The 19,945-nt window shown below is 39.0% G+C and overlaps 1 protein-coding gene across 2 annotated transcripts in view; it reads right to left on the bottom strand.

Annotated features, from left to right (window-relative positions):
* The window catches only part of CACHD1 (cache domain containing 1), a 223,768-nt gene that overhangs the window by 24,738 nt on the left and 179,085 nt on the right, over nt 1-19,945 (bottom strand). For both annotated transcript variants that reach the window (XM_024233337.2, XM_054554386.1), the window contains exons 10-16: nt 15,865-16,014; nt 14,297-14,420; nt 13,372-13,489; nt 9,283-9,451; nt 4,333-4,475; nt 3,490-3,671; nt 1,984-2,094 (exon numbers count right to left, since the gene is read on the bottom strand). In XM_024233337.2, the coding sequence (XP_024089105.1) occupies nt 1,984-2,094; nt 3,490-3,671; nt 4,333-4,475; nt 9,283-9,451; nt 13,372-13,489; nt 14,297-14,420; nt 15,865-16,014 (997 nt within the window). The remainder of the gene's footprint in view (nt 1-1,983; nt 2,095-3,489; nt 3,672-4,332; nt 4,476-9,282; nt 9,452-13,371; nt 13,490-14,296; nt 14,421-15,864; nt 16,015-19,945) is intronic.

The following is a 19,945-nucleotide window of genomic DNA, read 5'->3' on the forward strand; positions in this document are numbered from 1 at the left end:
TTCACCATGTTGGTCAGTCTGGTCTTGAACTCCTGACCTCATGATCCGCCTGCCTCAGCCTCCCAATGTGCTGGGATTACAGGCATGAGCCACTGTGCCCGGCCTGAACCTGGGTTTCTCTAACTTGAAAGTCCATCATATTTCCATTGTGATTCACTTGGACCAACACGATAAATATTTGTAAACAAACCAAATCAAAGTTCTTCCACCCATTTGAATCCCAACAAAAACATGTAAACATACATACACAAGCATAAACATCTGCCCTTACCCTTACCCTCTTGAACAAAAAGAATATGTCTAGACAGAAAAACAAATGGCTCTTGATAACAAGCTGCCAGGTGAGGGGAGTCAGTTGGGTCACCTAATGACTAAGGCACACCTGGGTTTTGATTCCCTGCACTATAACAACATCTTTAAGAGCCCAGTTCTGGCCCATTTCACTGTAATCAAAGACCAAGGTGACTGTGTCCCCTCAAAAGAAACAGCCTTTGTTTACTTTTTCTCAACCCATTAGAATATATGGGAGGGACGACAAGTCACTCTATTTAGACATCAGTAGGCATGTGCTTCACACATGGTCTGTTAATGAAAACACTGAGGGATGTGTTCTAAGTAAGTGTTTACTTGTTTGCATATGAAATCTTATATGATGGGAGAAGCTGACAGAGTCAGACACATACCATACCCTACAAAGGAGTCAACATTTGGCTGGCTGCAGGGCCCCGTTTTCCACAGACACATAGGCCATGATATTGAAATTCCACACCTATGGCCTCCCAATTCTTGCTCCCAATGAACTTCTGTTAGAGGAATTGTACTGAATGGCAATCATTTGACACATAATGAGCACCAGAGAAAAGCATAAACTTAGGCAAGAAAATCTGCCTCCTATAAATGTTAAGGCATCATCACAGGTACCAGTCAAAATATGATCTTTCTTGGTTGCTAGGAAAAAATAGCTATTTGTATAATGAAGGGATTAAAACAACGTGTGTGACTTGCCTCCCCACCAACCATTTCCCTGACATCTGTAGCTTAAATACTGAAACCTTAAAAGCAGGAAGCATAAAGCACTCTAAATATATTTACAGTGATATTGACATAGCATTCCGGGAAAATCAGTTTTCAAAAAGCCTTTTAATTTTTCAAGAGATAGTTTCAAGGACAATTTTTTTTTTTTTAAAGAAGAAAACCAAACAAACAACTTATTTAATTCTAAAGAGTTAGACTCATATATAAGAGGCAATAAGTTTGATGTCTTGGTACTTTTTCTTTCTTGCTCTTTTTTTTTTTTTTTTTGAGATAGGATCTCACGCTGTCACCCAGGCTAGGGTGCAGCCTCGCACTCCCAGGGTGCAAGCCTCCTGCCTCAGCCTCCTGAGTTACTAGGAATACAAGTGCGCACCATCATGCCTGATTAATTATTTTATTTTTTGTAGAGCCAGGGTCTCGCTATGTTGCTCAGGCTGGTCCAGAACTCCTGATCTCAAGTGATCCGCCCACCTCAGCCTCTCAAGGTGCTGGGATTACAAGTGTGAGCCAATGAACCCAGCCTGTTTTCTTCATTAACAATCCTCCTTTTCTTGGGAAACACTCTCTGGCAATCATAATTGTCAGGCTCCTGTTGATATTTCTTTCATCAGTTTAAAGTGGATATTTCTTCAAACTGCTCTTTAGACTCCAACATCTTTTCTTCTTCATAAACATCATCATGGCTGCCAAGAACAGGGCTAACAGCCTTTCACTGACTCAGTTTACATGACAACCATGTGAGGTAGGTATCATTCCCATTTTATAGATGGCAGGAGAAAGCTACGGAATTGAAGGTGACAGAAAGAGAAGATGTTCAAATCCCAGCTGGCCTCACTTTAAAGGTCATGCTTCTGCCTCTAAGCCTTGGTGCCAGTACTCTTCTATTCAGATTTCCAAAATATCCTTGATATATTTAAGAAATGACTATAAAGTTAGTTAAAATATTACCTGGATGAATGAATTGTGTGACTGATTGTCACAACATAACCAGCTCCTCCAACATCTAAGTAAGGACCAGTCAAAGAAATCAACCCTGGATTAGCTACTGCATGGAGATACCTAATGGAGACCAAAGAAAGTCATGTTATTTTATTTTTTATTTATTTATTTTTTTTTGAGATGGAGTCCCGCTCTGTCGCCCAGGCTGGAGTGCAGTGGTGCGATCTCAGCTCACTGCAAGCTCCGCCTTCTGGGTTCACGCCATTCTCCTGACTCAACCTCTCCAAGTAGCTGGGACTACAGGTGCCCACCACCACGCCTAGCTAATTTTTTGTATTTTTAGTAGAGACAGGGTTTCACCATGGTCTCGATCTCCTGACCTCGTGATCTGCCCGCCTCAGCCTCCCAAAGTGCTGAGATTACAAGCGTGAGCCACCGCGCCCGGCCAAGTCATGTTATTTTAAAGTATGTACCTCTACTCTGTAAATTTCAAAGAAAAGTGAGCTTATAAGTCTAAAAATATTTATGATGAATTTTGTTTGTGTTACACTGAAATGCAAAAGGATTCTCATCTTTTGTATCTGACTGTAGCATCAACACAAGTAGTAAAGAGAATCTGAAATTCCTTCTTAATTTAAAAAGAGACACTGAACTCAGCATATATCTGGGCATTTACTAAGATATGTAAGTATAGTTGTTTTTTTTGGTTTGTTTTTTGTTTTTTGTTTTTTTTTGACAGGGTCTCATTCTGTCGCCCAGGCTGGAGTGCAATGGCATGATCTTGGCTCATTGAAGCCTCAAACTCCTAGGCGTAAGCAATCCTCCCACCTCAGCCTCCTGAGTAGTTGGGACTACAGGTGTGTACCACCACATTCAACTAATTTTTGTATTTTTTCTTTTATAGAGATGGGGTTTCGCTATGTTACCCAGGCTGGTCTTGAACTCCTAGGCTCAAGCAATCCACCTGCCTTGGCCTCCCAAAGTGCTAGGGTTACAGGTAGAGATGTTTTAGAGCCTAGGTAGATTTTCTGTTCTTATGTCCAATTGACTCCCCTGCTATGCTACAGCACATTGTTAGCTTTTCCTTTTGAAAATTAAAGTCAAAATAAAGCCTAGAAGTAAAAGAATGTTTTTGAATTTGTGTGTTCATTTTTCACAGGTCATACATAAGCTGTAACTTGATTCCATAATCATGTGTAGTAAAATGAAGTCTATCCACTAGGGACACATTTTGCATAAGGTAGGAATCAAACAAAACACTAGGAATTAAAATGGCCAAGCATAAAGAATTTCAGGCTCAAAATTTCAATGAAGAGATAAAAACATTTTAGATAGAAAAAACCCCACAAAGCTGTTGTTAATGCTGCATTGAAAACACTATTCAGAAACATTTTTCACCACCACGAAAGTATCTTCTTTAGTTTAATGGCCTGAAGTTGCTTTATTGTATGTACTTACCATGTCTCTCCAGGATTTGGGGGAGAACCTTTGATAATGGAAGCCCCTAAAACTCACCATTGTCTCCTAGTGGGATCAAATGCTTTGTCCATGAGGGAACCAGGATAAATTCTGAGGACGCCATTGGGCGTTGCTATGTAACGGCGGACAATGTAAGTGTTCAGGCTACTCATTTCCATTTGTGTCATCCATTCATCTGTGACGTGGCTGGTAGCCATTACTTCATTTCTGACAGAGAACTGGGAAACAAAGGAAGACATAGCAGGGATCCTTTAAAACTCACATGAAAAGAGAGTGGGCTGCTGGCAGGGCTTCCCAAAGCTCTGTTGCAGAGAAGCCAAGCCCAATTACTTTTTAAAAATCTTTCCACAGCAGACGGATGCAGCCAAACTTGGTGAAAACAAAAGGTTGCAGAAATACAGTCAGCAGATGCGTGATCACTCAATTGTTCACCCTACCTAGGCTTTCTGAGTTTAAGAAGAAAAATCCTATAGTGAGTCATTAATATACACATATATACACACTAACCCTAAAGCTTTGTTCCTTAAACTTTATACTTATATTTATCTCGAGAGACAGCAGGGACACTTTACTTCTTCCTCTGGGTAAGACAGGGCTGGGAAAGTTTCACTAGTCTCTAAATCACATCCCTCTAACATCACTGGAAACCCCCAGTGCTTCTAAGGCCTGTAACAGATTCTCCATGTGGCCCACGGGGCTTCTTCATCCATCAGAAGAGTCACTGCTGACCAGCCTCCCCTGGGCCACACACTCTGCAGCTCTCCAGCTGAGAGGCACAGATGCAGAGCTGGGCTTCCTACTTCAAAGGTTCACTGCCAGCACCCCCTGCTGGGCCTGTGGAGGGGGACACCAGAAATGGAGCTCTGCGCCAGCGCTTACTTTCAGGCCCGGGTTAGCAATGAGGCGGGTGTTGTCGCTGAGATAGGCGGTGTAGTGCTCTACCATGCGCTTTGTCTCTGGCTGGCTGAGGTGCTCATAGGGGGAGGAAAAGCTGCCAGCAGACAGCATGACGGTGGGACTTTCTGAAAGAGAAGCAAACAAAGCAGGCCTGAGAATGCGGAGACTCTATCTCATCCCAAACAAAAACATCACTCGGGCTCTGCCAATCTGTCAGCTATGGTGGCTTAATATCTTTTTTTTTTTTTCTTTTTTCAGATGGAGTCTCGCTCTGTGGCCCAGGCTGGAGTGCAGTGACGCGACCTCAGCTCACTGCAAGCTCCGCCTCCTGGGTTCCTGCCATTCTCCTGCCTCAGCCTCCCGAGTAGCTGGGACTACAGGCACCCGCCACCACGCCCAGCTAATTTTTGTATTTTTAGTAGAGATGGGGTTTCACCGTGTTAGCCAGGATGGTCTCGATCTCCTGACCTCGTGGATCCACCTGCCTCGTCCTCCCAAAGTGCTGGGATTACAGGCATGAGCCACTGCGCCCGGCGGTGGCTTAATATCTAAAGGGCCACATTCTCTCCCTTCAGGGAGCTTACAGTCCTAAGAATGAACCAGTAAAGACATGCACCAATAAACACAAGTGCTGGGAGTAGAAATTCTTCAAACTATCTGAGATCTACATATAATATCTTATAAGGAATGAGGGGACAGCTTATGACATACATGAAACCAGTCTGGATTAAAGCCATTTTCTGGCTGTGTGATGTTGGGCAGGTTATAATACATGTAGTGTTTCTCTCATTTGCATGGCAGCAATCTTATAGAAATACGGTGAGAATTCAGTGAGTTAATATTTGTAAAGCAAATGAGTATTAACTATTATTCATAGTAGTAGTACTATTTAAGAAAGAAAGATGGAACAGTGAAATCAATGCAAAAATCAAATAAAAATTATTCACTTGGATGGTGGCAGCAAAACTTGACACAAACAAAAGCTTCTAGAAATATAGTAGTTAATGTATACATGTTTCATTATTGGTCTGATCTAACAGGAAAATCCTAGTTCTCTATTTAAGATAAAAATCCTCAAAATGAATCACAGTGCAAAACAAAAACACTAAATCTTTGCCTTTGAGATTTTCTACCATTCAACCTTATAGTATTTTTAAAAGCTTTAGAAAGCATGATCATGTGTCCTATCTCATTTAAACACATAGGGCATCTTCTACTCCTTTTGCTAGTTCTCACATGTCACGTCTTTTCTCCCGGTAGCCTGGTGATCTCTGATTGTGCTGGAAATTGTACTTAAAAACTAATCTGTAGAACCAGCTTGAGGCCTAAGAAGATGGGGGATCCTTCTCCAGAGAGGATTGTTGTTTCATCCTGTCCTGTGCCACACTGCAAGATGTAGCAGGTGGGGTGTTGGAAACAGTTCCCAATTAGGAGCCAGGATACTGACCTAAGCACTGCATGACTTCAACTAATCCTATTTCAAAGGCTAATGCTTGAAGTTCCCCAAACCATTCAGATGATAGGAACCCCAAGTCAAGGCCTGATTTAACTTCAGGCCTTCCCCTAAAGATGTAGTCTTTTAGAATCTCTGCTAAAAGCATGTACGTATGTGGGGCTGGGAGTAAAAAATTTATTAGAGTCTCTACCTTTTGTGGACCCTGGATTTGATTTTTGCTTCTCTTCCTTGCCTGAAGTAGCTACTTAAAGCACTGTTTAATTTCACAGCTGTTTCTTCACGGTAGACATGTGCATTGCAAAAGTGGCTTTGAGTGTTGGCTCTCTTCTCTGGGTTCTTATTTTCTCTGAGATTTTTGCCCAGTAATTCCTCTCTCTCATGTTAGCTCTGATGCTTTCCAAGATTTTAATCCAGGATTACGTTTCAATCCAGGAATTTTATTAAATAGTTGTCCTCAGTAGGTTGGGTTAGAATTATCTAGTCTGCCATTCCCGGAAAACATTAAATAATGTTATGTCTCATTTAATTCTGATGATATCTTCATTGGCTACCCTGGGGATCATTATTATATTAATTAACTAAAGCAAAGACAACCAGAGGGTGGAAAAGGTTAGGGTGCCTAGCAGCATGCTGTGGATTCATGTATATATTCTTTTGCAGGCCCTCCATGCAAGGACATGCCAAAAAGAGAGACGGTAGTTCCTGAACTCAAAGAAGTTAGGATCTGATTGGAGTGACAAGGAATAAGGAAAATAGAGAAAAATAACAATGTAAGAATAACAAAATAATATAAGAAGTGTCAAAGGCATACGCCCACTTCAGAGACAGAAGAGTCGCCACGGGGCTGGAGTAAAGAGATGAAGAGGTGGTTGGGGAGTGGGTCTCTTTTGTAGTGACAGAGACTGGCATTTTAGAAAAGGCTAGTGCAGTAAGATGGGGTGAGCACAAAGAGACAGAAAGAATCAAGATACAGGACCCAAAGCTTTGTCTCTAGGAAGTAGACATGCTTATTTATACACACATATACATATTTAATTGCCTTAGATGATGTACTCTTAAAAAATTTTTCTTTGTCTCTTTGTGTACCAAGAAAGATGATGTCGTTCTATCAGCTCACCTGAACACAGGTGACATATATTTAAGACCTGGCCTCTAAACCCCCACATCAATGAAATCAAATGGAAACCACTTCTTTGCCATTGCTTCCCATATTTCCTATTCCCTTTTTATTGTATTTTAATTACCTTAGTTCACTTTCATTGCCAACTGATCCTAACTAAGATGCCCTTGATTACCTCTCCACCTTGTCCTGGGGCCTTACCATCCAGGTGAGGAAGGGTGCCAAGACCTCCCAGTGAAAGTCAGACACTGGCCTATGGTCTGCTTGTTAATCATATATGAAATAATTAAGTTCATACGTTATCTGAATAATCTCTATGAGGCAGTGCTTGCTGTCCAACTGAAATACAATGCGATCCACAGACGTAATTTAAAATTTTCCAGTAGCCACATTAAGAAAAGCAAAAAGTGGCAGGGCACAGTGGCGCCTGTAATCCCAGCACTTTGGGAGGCTAAGGTGGGAGGATCACCTGAGGTCAGGAGTCAAGACCAGCCTGGCTAACATGGTGAAACCCCATCTTTAGTAAAAATACAAAAATTAGCCGGGCGTGGTGGCGCGCATCTGTAATCCCAGCTAATCAGGCAGCTGAGGCAGGAGAATCACCTGAACCCAGGAGACAGAGGTGGCAGTGAGCCAAGATCGCGCCAGTGTACTCTATCCTGGGTGACAAGAGCAAAATGCCCTGTCAAAGTAAAAATAAAAAAAAAAAAAAGCAAAGCAAAAAGTAGTATTAAATTAATTTTTATAATATGCTTATGGAATCTAGTATATCCACAATAGCATTATAATTTTAACAGGTTATCAATATAAAAATTAAGTATGAACTTCACACTTACCATACACCTCAATTTGGATGAGCCATATTTAAAGTGCCCAATAGCTACATGTGGCTAGTGGCTGCCATATTGGAAACTGTAGCTATGAGAGATTATGCAAAGGAAACCAAAAATCTAGGCTTGAGCTTCTTTTTCATCAAGAAAACTATTGTACTTTATTGTCTCAAATTTCAAAACAGTGACCTAATTTTCACCAGCAGTAGCTTGCTCACATAGAACTTAAAAGAGGCTTGTACACATCAGTGTTTCAGTAAAGCACTTCTTAAAAATATGAAATTTTTAAACACACTTTTTTGTATAAAAACAAACAAAACCCCAAAGACCAAATCAGAACAAAGAAATATAAAATCCTGCCTTCTTGGATCAACATCATTGGCTCTATCCAAATTGTCAACACTGCTGGGAGGTATCCCAGAAGAGACCACTTAGTCCAGCCTGCTCTTCTGATCTCATGTCCAGGCAGAACTCTCGAGGATGGAATTTAAGGGAGGAACACAAACACGAGTGCTATCATTTGGAATCTAGAGACTGCAGACTTCTAGCCTTGATTTTATTCCCATCTGTTCCCCTTCTTCCCAGTTGGCCAGTTGTGTGATGATTCTTAGTTATTAACTGCTTTGAACCCTAAGTCTTTTCAACAGTGAAAAAGAGAATACCTGTTTTACTGTACTGTCAGTATACTGTGGTTTGGTGACAACATAGACCACGAATGCCTACTATGTGTCTGGCACATGGCAGAGCAGAGGTGTATGGGTTAAATTTCAGCTTTGCTACATTTTATGTTATCTGGGGGGAAATTATCTTTGGTAAACCCAAATCAATCACATGTCAACTCAGGTGAAAAATAAAAAGCATCTGGTACATAATAAATGTAAATTCCTTTTTGCTTCCTTTGAATTATCTTCGTATTCCTAAGCCCTTCTGAAGATAGGAATCTGTGGTAGATTACTGCTGATACGCTACATAGATTCCTTTGGAAGCCTTTTATTGTTATTCTACCCCACCCCTCCTCAATATCCCCATACTTATATGTTTACCTTTAATGGGCTGTATCTGTGCCTCCCTCTATGGACTTTGGGCTACTGAAAACTCTGTACCTAGCACTAGAAGTTGAAAGTGACTAAGAAATGTGAAAGGTGAGCTCTCTTTAGAGTCTGGGCAAACTCTATTGGTGTAATTTACACTCCAGAGCCCCCCTAGAAGACCAGGCTGAAGTTAAAACTTCACTCAACATCAAACTTGTCTTTTTTTCCTTCCTTGTCCTGTTTTCCTCACTTCTTCACTGGTTTCTCAAAGCCCATCCTGTATAAATCGCAAGCACACAAAACCTTGTCTCAGAGTCTGCTAGACGATCTGATTTGAGGCCAGGCTTCAAATCGTTTTCACATTTGTATCCCCAAACCAGCTGACTCTGCAGGCATTCAGTATCTTTTTTGGAGGGGTAGGGTGGATGGTATTCAAAAGGATATTTAAAGTGAGCTGCTAAGAGTAAGAACGTGAAGGAAGTGTAAGGGCTTTACCTAGGGTTGCCAGCTGTTTGAAGTGGAGGCAAGCACTGGGCTGGCCCAGGAGATCCAGCCGGTGGTACAGCAGCTTGCTGCTGGGAACAGTGTTGAGGTTCTTCAGTTGTTTCACAGGTATTTCTGGTTGTATCACCACAATACACAGAATAAAGGAAGTGTCTTGTACCTGTAAAAATCAATAAAGAATTTCTAACCTAGAAAATGAGGGTTCCATGGGGACAGGGACTTTGCATACATTATTTTCTACTGCCTCTATCTTCTATCTTCACATGGAAGGTGTTCATTAAATATATGATGAATGAATGAAGACATGAGTTTAGGGTGATAGAAGGTATCTAGTTTTGTATTTTCTGTTTTCTTTTCTTGTTGAGCAGACTTGAAGTATGTAACAGAAAATCATGGGGCTAATGAAAGGATAAGAAAGGAGACCCTTTGAAACTGTGACCCTAGTCTTTTTTTGCTAATGTGGGTTAATGAGCACAAGCTAGAACAGGACATAATAATACAACACTTATTTCTATTTAGATTTGAAATGCACTTAAAAATACATAATTGGTTTTGCAATAAGTATTCTGAGAATTGACTATTTTTCAAGCCAGTAGTGAATTCTCACTTTAAAAGAAAGGACTGAGGAGCAGCCAATACAGAATCCAGTTCATTCATTCTATTCCAACTAACGCTTTCTCTTGTCCTGGTTGGAAATGACCAACATCACTACTTAAACTCATGAAAAACACAAATCCTATGGCATCCCTGCAGATTCAGCCTGATTTGTCATTGCAGACCATGGTAGGCAAGTGTGCCATAGCTTAAGTCTAACTTATTAAGCTCATATGTAGAAACAGTAGTATTTTCAGATTCACTTTGTGCCTAGAAAGAGATGCTTCAACAAAATTTAGTGGGGACAATGTCCACCACAGAATCAAAAGCCAATCTACCTAGTTCTAGCCACTTGAGAAAGACTTAAAAGTAAAAGAAAGCCAAATTTCTCGATTATTATCTTATCATATTAGAAGAAAGACTGAACCTATTTAAAGATGGTTTATAAATAAATGAAGAAGGTGATGACTAGCGAAATCAGAACTAAAGAACAGTGCCTTATAAAGCAGCTCATGTGACTTACTTAGTGAAATAAAAGTAAAAGATAAAGGAGAAAATTTTAACTAGACAGGTTAGAGTTAAGTGAAATTTAGGATTTGTGAGGATGGTTGCAGACTCCTAAACACAGAAACAATTTGCATCTCCCTGGAATTGCTTTCAAGTACTGCTGGCAAAGATATTCAATTAGATTAACAAATTTAATCCTTTTCCTCCATTCCCCACATTATAAATTGACAAGGTGCTCTGAAGTGACATTTACTATTTTCTGTCTTTTCAATCTCACAGTCATCCTTTAAGTTTGTTTTCCTATGTTGTGTGTTCAAGGAACCAAAAGACAAAACCCTACCAGAATGACTAGAATATAATTTTATAATTGGGTCTATTCTGTAAGAGAAAAATAAAGTTACTGTAAGCTTCTAAAAGTAGCACTTCATAAACAGTTCTTAGGAAAGCGGATTTCAATATAGGTCTTTCTGTCATGTTCTTAGTTGAAAAAAAAAGTCTCTACATTAAAAGGAACTCTATTTCTAGATGGGCTCTCTATGGGTTGGGAGTGGGTTTTTTTCACTGATTATAACATGGGATCCATGTTTTGAAGTGAAGCAGGCCTGTGTAACATGGGAACATGTGAATACCTTCCAATAGTCAGTACTTCTATCAGAGCAAACAGCCTCCTAAAATGCTAAAAAATGCACTTGGGTTACACAGTGATGGAGTAATCTCTTAATGCTGCTAACATAATCTCTCAAGTTATATTTAAATTAATTCAGTGAAATAATCCCTCAATATCTGCTATATCTATAAGTGCTAAGCAGTTTAGCCAATTGTCCTTAGGATAAGCTAACTCTATTTGGATTATATTAGAAGAAACCATTTTATTTTTTAGGACAACATGAGTATCTACCCTCCTCCCCAACAAAGTAACTAAAGAGATCTTAAAAATATTTGCCCTTATTACTGGGTAACCAGCCTAGCTTTTTTTTTTTTTTTTTTTTTTTTAAAGTCTCCAATCTCATTATTTATTATCTCAAGTTTTCACTTAATAGTGATCTGCTCAACAATTTTAGAACTCGGAGAAAGCTAACACTTCTACCTGAAGTGACTACATGATTACTACCTTGAATTTGCCTAAGGAGAATAACCAGAATTTATTAGCATCATTGAAAAAACCCCACTAACATTGAGGCTCTTTACTGTATCAAGAAGGTCACTCAAATACCTACATTTCCTTCTTTCTCTTTTAATGCCAGCAACCATGCAGATATTTTCCCAGGATGTAACTGAGTTGCTTTCAATCAGAATATGCTGGAGGTAAACAATCTCTAATTTCAAACACAAAAGTCTGTTTTCTAATTGAGAATTTTGGTGGCTGGCTCACCCTTTCTGATATGAAAATTAAATAATTTATCTTTAAAAATGATATAAATATAAGGGCAGATGGTGCTATCATTCTAAAGAAAAATCTGAAAATAAGTCAGCTAAGAGAATTTCAAAACAGGCTTTGACCTTCCTCAAATGTGTATTACCAAAAAACAAACTACCAGTAGAATTAGGCTTATAAACATAAGTTTCTCAAATAGTTTCATTTATTAATTTGTTTGCTTCATTTGCATTTTAGTAATTGCTATTGCCATAATGATACTTTAAGAACCAAACAAGAAGGTTGGAAGAGACTCCTGCCTAAAGGCATTCTGGCTACTCCCAATTCCTATCTTTCTTGATCCAACTGATATAGGTAGAGACACTGTATCGAGTTGCTATTCATCTGCATCCACCACTAGGCCCGTTGCTCTATGAAGGCAGAGAGAGTGTCAATCTTCTTTATCCTTCTTCGTACACAGAAAATGTTCAATAAGTAGTTTGTAAAGGGATGATTAAATGGATCTATTTGGAGTTAACAGGTTAAACATCAGATTTGTCCATCCAAGAAAAATCTCATGTATGACTGCATTTTATGTTCAGCGATTAAAATTTGATGATAAAAGTAAAACTCTACTCCCCTTTTGGTCAGTTACAGTATTTAGGGTCCTTCAACAGCACTGCTATGCTACACTGGGAAGGAAGAGGAGAGAAGAAAAACACAGGTAACATGAACAGCGTGTGTTAGATCCGCTTTCTCTATGATTCTTTGAAGCCTGGTGTCTGAAAGAATCTGGTAAGAGAAAGCAGAAATGGGTGCCACAAGTTATGGCCAAACTATCCATCTGCTTGTGTTGAACATGAATAATCCAATTTCTAATCTAAAATTTTCTTTTCCTTAGAGAATGTCGGAAGGTACTTATGCTTTCATGTCTCCTTTTAAACTCCCAACCTCCACAATCTGAATTGAACTGAAAAAAACTAACTGGATGTAATCTAAATATGCATTAATATGGGACTGTTTAAAGAAATTTGGGTCATCTACACAATGCAATCCTATATAGCCATTAAAGCCGTGTGTGAGCGTATACACACACACACAAATATATATACCTGCCTGTATATACACATTTTCTGGAAATTGATCTAAGTGGCTACTTATGGGGAATGGAAAGTCAAAGGAAGGAAGGAGGTAGACCGTTTTGGTGCTAGCATGGCTCACTGCAACTTCAACCTCTCAGGCTTAAGCAATCCTCCCACCTCAGCCTCCTGAGTAGCTGGGAATACAGGCATGTGTCACCACGTCTGGCTAATTTTTACATTTTTTATAGAGATGGGATTTTGTTATGTTGTCCAGGCTGGGCATAGTTTACTTTCTACTTTACATCCTTTTATATGGTTTGATGAATTCATCATGAACAATTATCAGTTTTATAAACAAAAAAGGAAAAATAATTATACAACATCTGTGGAATGTCTTCTTTCCCAATCACTTTAAAAACTGATTAGTCACATTACAAGACAAATTATCAGACCCAAGTGCCACCCCCTGCCTGAGAATTCCAACATGAAGAAGAGCACTGTACCCTGTAGCTCTTCAAGCAAACACAACTTCCTCTCACTCACCATCTTCCAGGCATAGCTAACATTGTAGGCTTCCTTTCCAGTTTCTCTCAGCTTATTTATGTGCCAAGACAGGGATGAGTTCACAGGGACTGCGATAATCTGGCTGCCCAGAGGGAGGCTGTGTTGGCAAACAGAATTAAATATTTCAGGCAAAAGATAAAATTAAGCACTTAATTAAAGGCAAGGAAGAAGCTGTTGAGTCAATGGCCACCTCCTGATGTTGAATACCAATGAAGCTCATCAGTTTTGAAAGAGATAATGCGAGATTTTCAATTGCGTAAAAGCATTATGTCAGTTCTGCATTAAAAACATTCCTTACTCTGCATCCTTGCTCCCCAACTCTAATTCTTTCCAGAGACTAACTTGTCTCAAATCACTCAGTCGTTAATTTTCAACCAATGAGCACAAAGACCCATTCCTCTACAGGTTACCATCTGCCAAAATAATGTATCACAGTTGGAAAAAAATCCAATCTGTTTTTTATTTGAAGAAAAAACAATGTATAAGATTGTGCTGTCAACTCGGAATGGACGCTACTTTGCCAGGCTATTTTTTGGCAAATGCAAAAAAGCTGGTCCTCAACTTAGCCTTTTATTTTGCCAACATTTTTCAGTTTGGTATCATTGGAACTTTTTTTGAAAATGAGATGAAGTATATCTGATTTTACAATAAAAGTCAATGTGAACATAAAATTTGATTTACAAGACATTATCGTCAAATAATAGTTCTAAGAGACCTTATCTGTGATACAAAGTAAGCAAAATCTTGGGTGCTATTCTTACGGAAACATTACTGAGAATACTTTTGATAACATTAAAATAATTTGTACACTTGTTTTATACTCTGTAGTAAATACTCGTATGTGGCTTTGATGGGTCCCATTCTCAGAGAAAAACAATCCTATGACCCTCACCCTTTTCCTTACCTTAGGATATTTTGCCGAACTAATTCAAATTTTGGAATATTTTCATAATGTATGATGTCAGTATGAAGTGGGGGCTCTGACAATAAATATGGCCTGGTAAGAGATGGGTGCATAAGTGTATATCCTGCAATAAGAAAACAAAATGCATGTTAATAAGAAACATGTTGTAGGAAGTTCTGAATCACTGTTTTGAAATATGGGGTACTCTGGGCTGGCTGTCCGATACTCAACTTCTCATTGTGCAACTCACCAGTCCAATAAAAACTGAACCTGTTTTATATGTGTTTACATAAAACTCTTGAAGTGTGGAAAGATGTCTTAAATTATCAAATATCTGTCTAATCAAGAGTATTTTGGAGGTATTGGTTGTTTTGTTGTTTTATTAAAACATTCTAATCTACCACATAAGTCTTAATGCCAATAAATCTAAGATAACAATTTAATTAAAAAAAGATCCAAAGGATGACATTCTTCTTTTTTTTTTTTTTTTTTAACTTCTTTTAACTTCAGGGGTACATGTGCAGCTTTATTATATAGGTAAGCTTGTGTCACGGGGGTTTGTTGTACAGATTATTTTGTGACCCAGGTACTAAGCATAGCACCCAATAGTTATTTTTTCTGCTCCTCTCCCTCGTCCCGCTTTCCACCCTTAGGTAGCCTCAGTGTCTGTTGTCCTCCTCTTTGTGTCCATGTGTTCTCATCATTTAGCTCCCGCTTGTAAGTGAGAACATGCAGTATCTGTTCCTGAGTTAGTTTGCTAAGGATAATGGCCTCCAGCTCCATCTGTGTTTCTGCAAAGGACATGATCTCATTCTTTTTTTCTGGCTGCATAGTATTCCATATGTACCACATTTTCTTTATCCAGTCTACCACTGAGGGGCATTTAGGGTGATTCCATGTCTTGGCTATTGTGAATAGCACTGCAATGAACATACAGGTGTCTTTATGATAGAACGATTGACATTTCTTTGGGTACATATATACACCCAGTAATGGGATTGCTGGGTCAAATGGTAGTTCTGGTTTCATCTCTTTGAGGAATCATCACACTGCTTTCCACAATGGCTGACCTAATTTACATTCCCACTAAGAGTGTTCAAGTGTCCCCTTTTCTCTGCAACCTTGCCAGCATCTGCTATTTTTTGACTTTTTAATAATAGGCATTCTGACAGGTGTAGGATGGCATCTCATTGTGGTTCAAATTTGCATTTCTCTAATGATCAGGGATACTGCGATTGTTTTCATAGGCTTGTTGGCTGCGTTATTTCTTCTTTAGAAAAGTTATCCCTTCATGTCAAAGGATGACATTCTATGTGTCATTCAATCCTCCAGTCTAATTTCCTGATGTTACAAATAACTGTTCCCTACCCCTCAAAGAACATAGAAACACATGTGTAATTTGGAGATCCACTCTGCCATCTTTACGGTGTTCTGCTACAAATGAGCAATCTTAGTCACAATGCTCTTCTTTACACTATCATTTTCCTATCTTGTTTGCAGAATATCTATACCTTATTTTCTTTAGGTTTCTAAAAAAGTATTCTTAGGATGAACATTTAGCAGATTACCTTTGTCATCTATGAGAAAAGTATAGGAAGCCAAAGAGTCTTGGTAATACGTCACGTCTTCAAGAATGTAAGCCAGATTCACGTCCACACCTACAATTCCCAGAAGTAGGTTTCCAAAATAACAGGGTTTACTCACAGTCATTATCAAACCTATGGGTTAAAAACAAAATAAATCTAAAGACTAGCAGAGAGGGAATTGGACAAAGACTGGAACTGTGCTCCGGTGAATCATGAAGGCTTCTATCAGCTGTCTCAATTTTGTTTGGAAGAAAAGTTTCCCATGTGGTCCAGTAATCAAGCATTGCCTTTGCAGACAGCCTAATAAATGAGCTACAGTGGGAGGGAAAGAGCGTCCTTTGGCAGCTCAGATAGCGCAGTTAATTTAAATGGAGGCAATTTCTATGTTTTCCACTACTTTTTCACCTAAAAAGATAAGACCTTCCAGATCAGTGCAAAACATCAGCAACACTAAATACATTTTTCTATTTTGTGAAGTAGGTAGATTCAGCTGAACTTGAAAGATCAATGGACGATGAATCTAAAAACTGTACTTAATAGTCCAGCTGTACCCCTTTTGTATTGTACAGGTGACATTGGATATACTTCTGTGAGCCTTGGTTCACACATCTGTTTATTTTTTTAATTTTAATATTTTGAGATGAGGTCTCACTCTGTCACCAGGTTGGAATGCAGTGGTGTGATCATAGCTCATGGTGGCCTCAACTACCTGGGCTCAAGTGATCCTCCCTCCTCAGTCTCTCAAGTAGCTGGGACTATGGGGATGAGCCACTATGCCTGGCTCACACACCTGTTTAAAGGACACAGCATTAACTGCTTTACTGATTTCTAGGAAATGTTAGATCAAAAGAGACTATGGAAAAAGGAATGCTTAAAAGGTATTATTACTATACCCCATTAATGCATCCTTTAAAAAAAGGTGAAAACAAGGGGAAAAAATTTAGAAAGGCACAGTATCTGAACATACAGAACTTCAAGTAGCTGAAGGAGAAATTAAGTTTCCAAAGGAATGTATTTCCAGTCATTTGGGCCAGGAGTTCCTAAATTTTTATGTAAGGGGTCAGACAGGAAATATTTCAGGCTTTGTGGGCTACACAGTCTCTAGTGCAGAATTTTTGTTGTTGTTGTTGTTTTTTTTTAAATAACCTTTTCAAAATATAAAGACTAGGTAACAGGCCATTAAAACAACAACAACAACAACAACAATAGGATAATTAGGGAAAGAGCAAAGCACACAGGAGGAAAATGTAGAAAGAGAGGTGGGTCAATGCATGGCCCTGAGATCGAGACACCTGGTTTCTCCTCCTGGCTTCTCTGCTGGGTTTGGTAAGTTGTGCCACGTCTTGGAATGAGACTCTCCGTGCATCAGATTGGGCGTGAGATTAAATGATCTTTACTATCCCCAACAATTTCACAATCCTATGACTTTAGTCTAAAGAAAACTCTAAACAAAAAGATGGATTGTTTATCTTTATCTTGATTTTGTTTTTTCCTGCGCTTGATGTCTATCAGCCTATCAGAAAGCCATTCTTCTAGAAACACCCAGGAAAGGGATTTAAAACTCCTGAAGGCTTCTACAAAGAATGAGCTTCTACATAGAGAATTGCATATGATGTCCACTTGAGGTATTATCGAGTTGCTATGGTTGCATAGGCCAACTAAATGCATCACTTGATAGGAAGAAGTGGACACATCACTGAAAAAGCTTCTGAAAACTCATGCAACGGGTCTCTATTTTGGTTTCAAAAGCATTTTTTTAGCAGTTCACATTTAGAATGCTATCTGTTTTAAAATGTTTAAAAATAACAGATATTTAAGAAGGTTTTAGAAATGCATTTTGGAGAAGGTTTTTCCCAGGTCTCCCAGGATAAATAGGTTGTAAGCGGCAGGAGCAGGCTGTGAGGACCAGCATGGAGACAGAGGTCACAATCTGCCCACCACAGTCCCCTGAGCTTTAGTCTAGGATTAAAGCCATTTTCATAGATCAGTAAAGTACAACAGAAATACTCTGTGACTGAGAGGCCTGCTCCCTTCAAATTTCTATTCTCCTCTGGACAGGTTGAGAACAAAGTCTTAAAAAAGAAACACAATCTTACTTTTCAATTATCAACTGGGACAGAAGACTCTTGATCCCATTATGGCAAATAAAGTATGCTAAGCTCCTGTTATACTGACAAAATCCTCAATCACTCTCTGTACTTTAACCTAAAGCACATAGATTTACTTTTTAAAAAGAAATATGTTCAGTAACTGATATTTTAATCTGTGTAGGTTTTGAATTAGAGCCACATAAACATGGGTTTCCCCAGAATCAAGCCTCATGTCATGGAGTCAGAGGATGTGTCACTCAATAATTCTAGGGACCGAAAACACAAAGATGAAAAGACAGACACACTCTAGAAGAGGAATTCAATAGATCTGCAAACCAATCACTGAAATCCACTGCACAGGATTCATAACACAGGCCCCAAGGAGCAAAATTTGGATGGTATCAGGCAACAGGTGGCCAAAGTTCTACATGTGATTTGGTTTAAAGCATTCAGGGTAGCTCTCTGGATTTAGGAGGGAGTTCCACTCTACCTGATACCACTATCAGTAATAGAATTCAGCTATATAATCTGAGTTTGTGAAAAACTCGATCTCTACATCATCCTTTGTCCCTTTCACACAGTACAAACAGGAATTACTGATTTGTCTTTCTCTTATCGACTTACAAGCTTACTGAGGGTAGGAGGTGAGCCTCACTCATCACTGCCTGGCACAATGCTTGGCTGGCACTCAGTAATATAAGCTACATGCATAAAAGGTAACTTGCATTCAGGACTTCATATTTTCACTAAAAAGGGAAATAACCTTATCTAAAAGTGGGAGTTTCTATTCTATATACATCTGTAGTCCCTGACAGTAACAGGAGTGATTAAAAAAAGCGAGGCTGGGCATGGTGGCCCACACCTGCACTTTAGGAGGCAAAGGTGGGAGGACTGCTTGAGGCCAGGAGGTTGAGGCTGCAGTGAACTATGATCACACCACTGCACTCCGGCCCGGGTGAGACAGGCCCTGTCTCTTTAAAAATAAAAATTGAGATATAATGGCAGTTGGCTTATTTCTTCCTTATAGAAAGAGAATGTCTACCTAGTTTCTAGAAAATACCTTCTCTATAGGCTTGTTACTTTTTACACATGAGTTTTAAAAAAAAATCCATATTTGTAAGAGTTCCTAGCTAACAAATCATAAATATAGTATCTCAAATGGCAATGGTGTCTGTCTGGCTAATAATTACCTACTTCTTCAATTTTCTTCTCTGTCAAGGAAGGAGAAAGGGGAGGATATAGAGAAAAGGATAAGTAAGAACATGGAGGAGGAAAAGAAAAAGATTGTGCTTTTACTGAAAATATACTGTTAGGCATTGTTCTAGATGTTTTATTATTATTGCATTTAATCTTCACAGCTGCCTTGAGGGAAATGTTGTATTTTCTGTTATATTTTCCAGATTCTATTTTATAGGTCAGGAAATTGAATCCTGTGAAGGTTCAGTACTTTACTCAACATCCTGTTATGGGTAACTTAGGCATCAGGATGATGGTGATGCTGATGTTAGTAATAATAACAATGATAACAACAAAGGTAAAACACATTTAATAAATGAAATAAAAACAGTAATTATAACTGAATGGTATGCCGGTCATGTGTTATCATATATTTTATAATATCTAGGTAATCCTAGATTTAACTAGATAATGACAGGTCATATATGTTATCTAGTTAATCCTAATAATCTGAAAGATTTACTATCCCATTTTACAGGTGACCAAATGGAGAATTAATACCATTAAATAACTTACCAAGGACAACACCTCAAGTGGAAGAGTGGAATTTGAAAGTCCATCTGAGGCCAGGCCCGTGTTTGTGCGATGATGCCACATTGCCTTGTCTCTGAGGCTGAATCCTCAGCACTTCTGAGCTTCATTTCCCATGTGCCATGATACAAAGCTACCCTTTAGTTCTAATTCACAAGCTTGTGGATACTCGAGAATCCTCACAAAGCCTCCCCAGAGGATACATC

The sequence above is a fragment of the Pongo abelii genome, chromosome 1, assembly GCF_028885655.2.
Source record: "Pongo abelii isolate AG06213 chromosome 1, NHGRI_mPonAbe1-v2.0_pri, whole genome shotgun sequence".
In the NCBI taxonomy this organism is placed as follows: Eukaryota; Metazoa; Chordata; class Mammalia; order Primates; family Hominidae; genus Pongo; species Pongo abelii.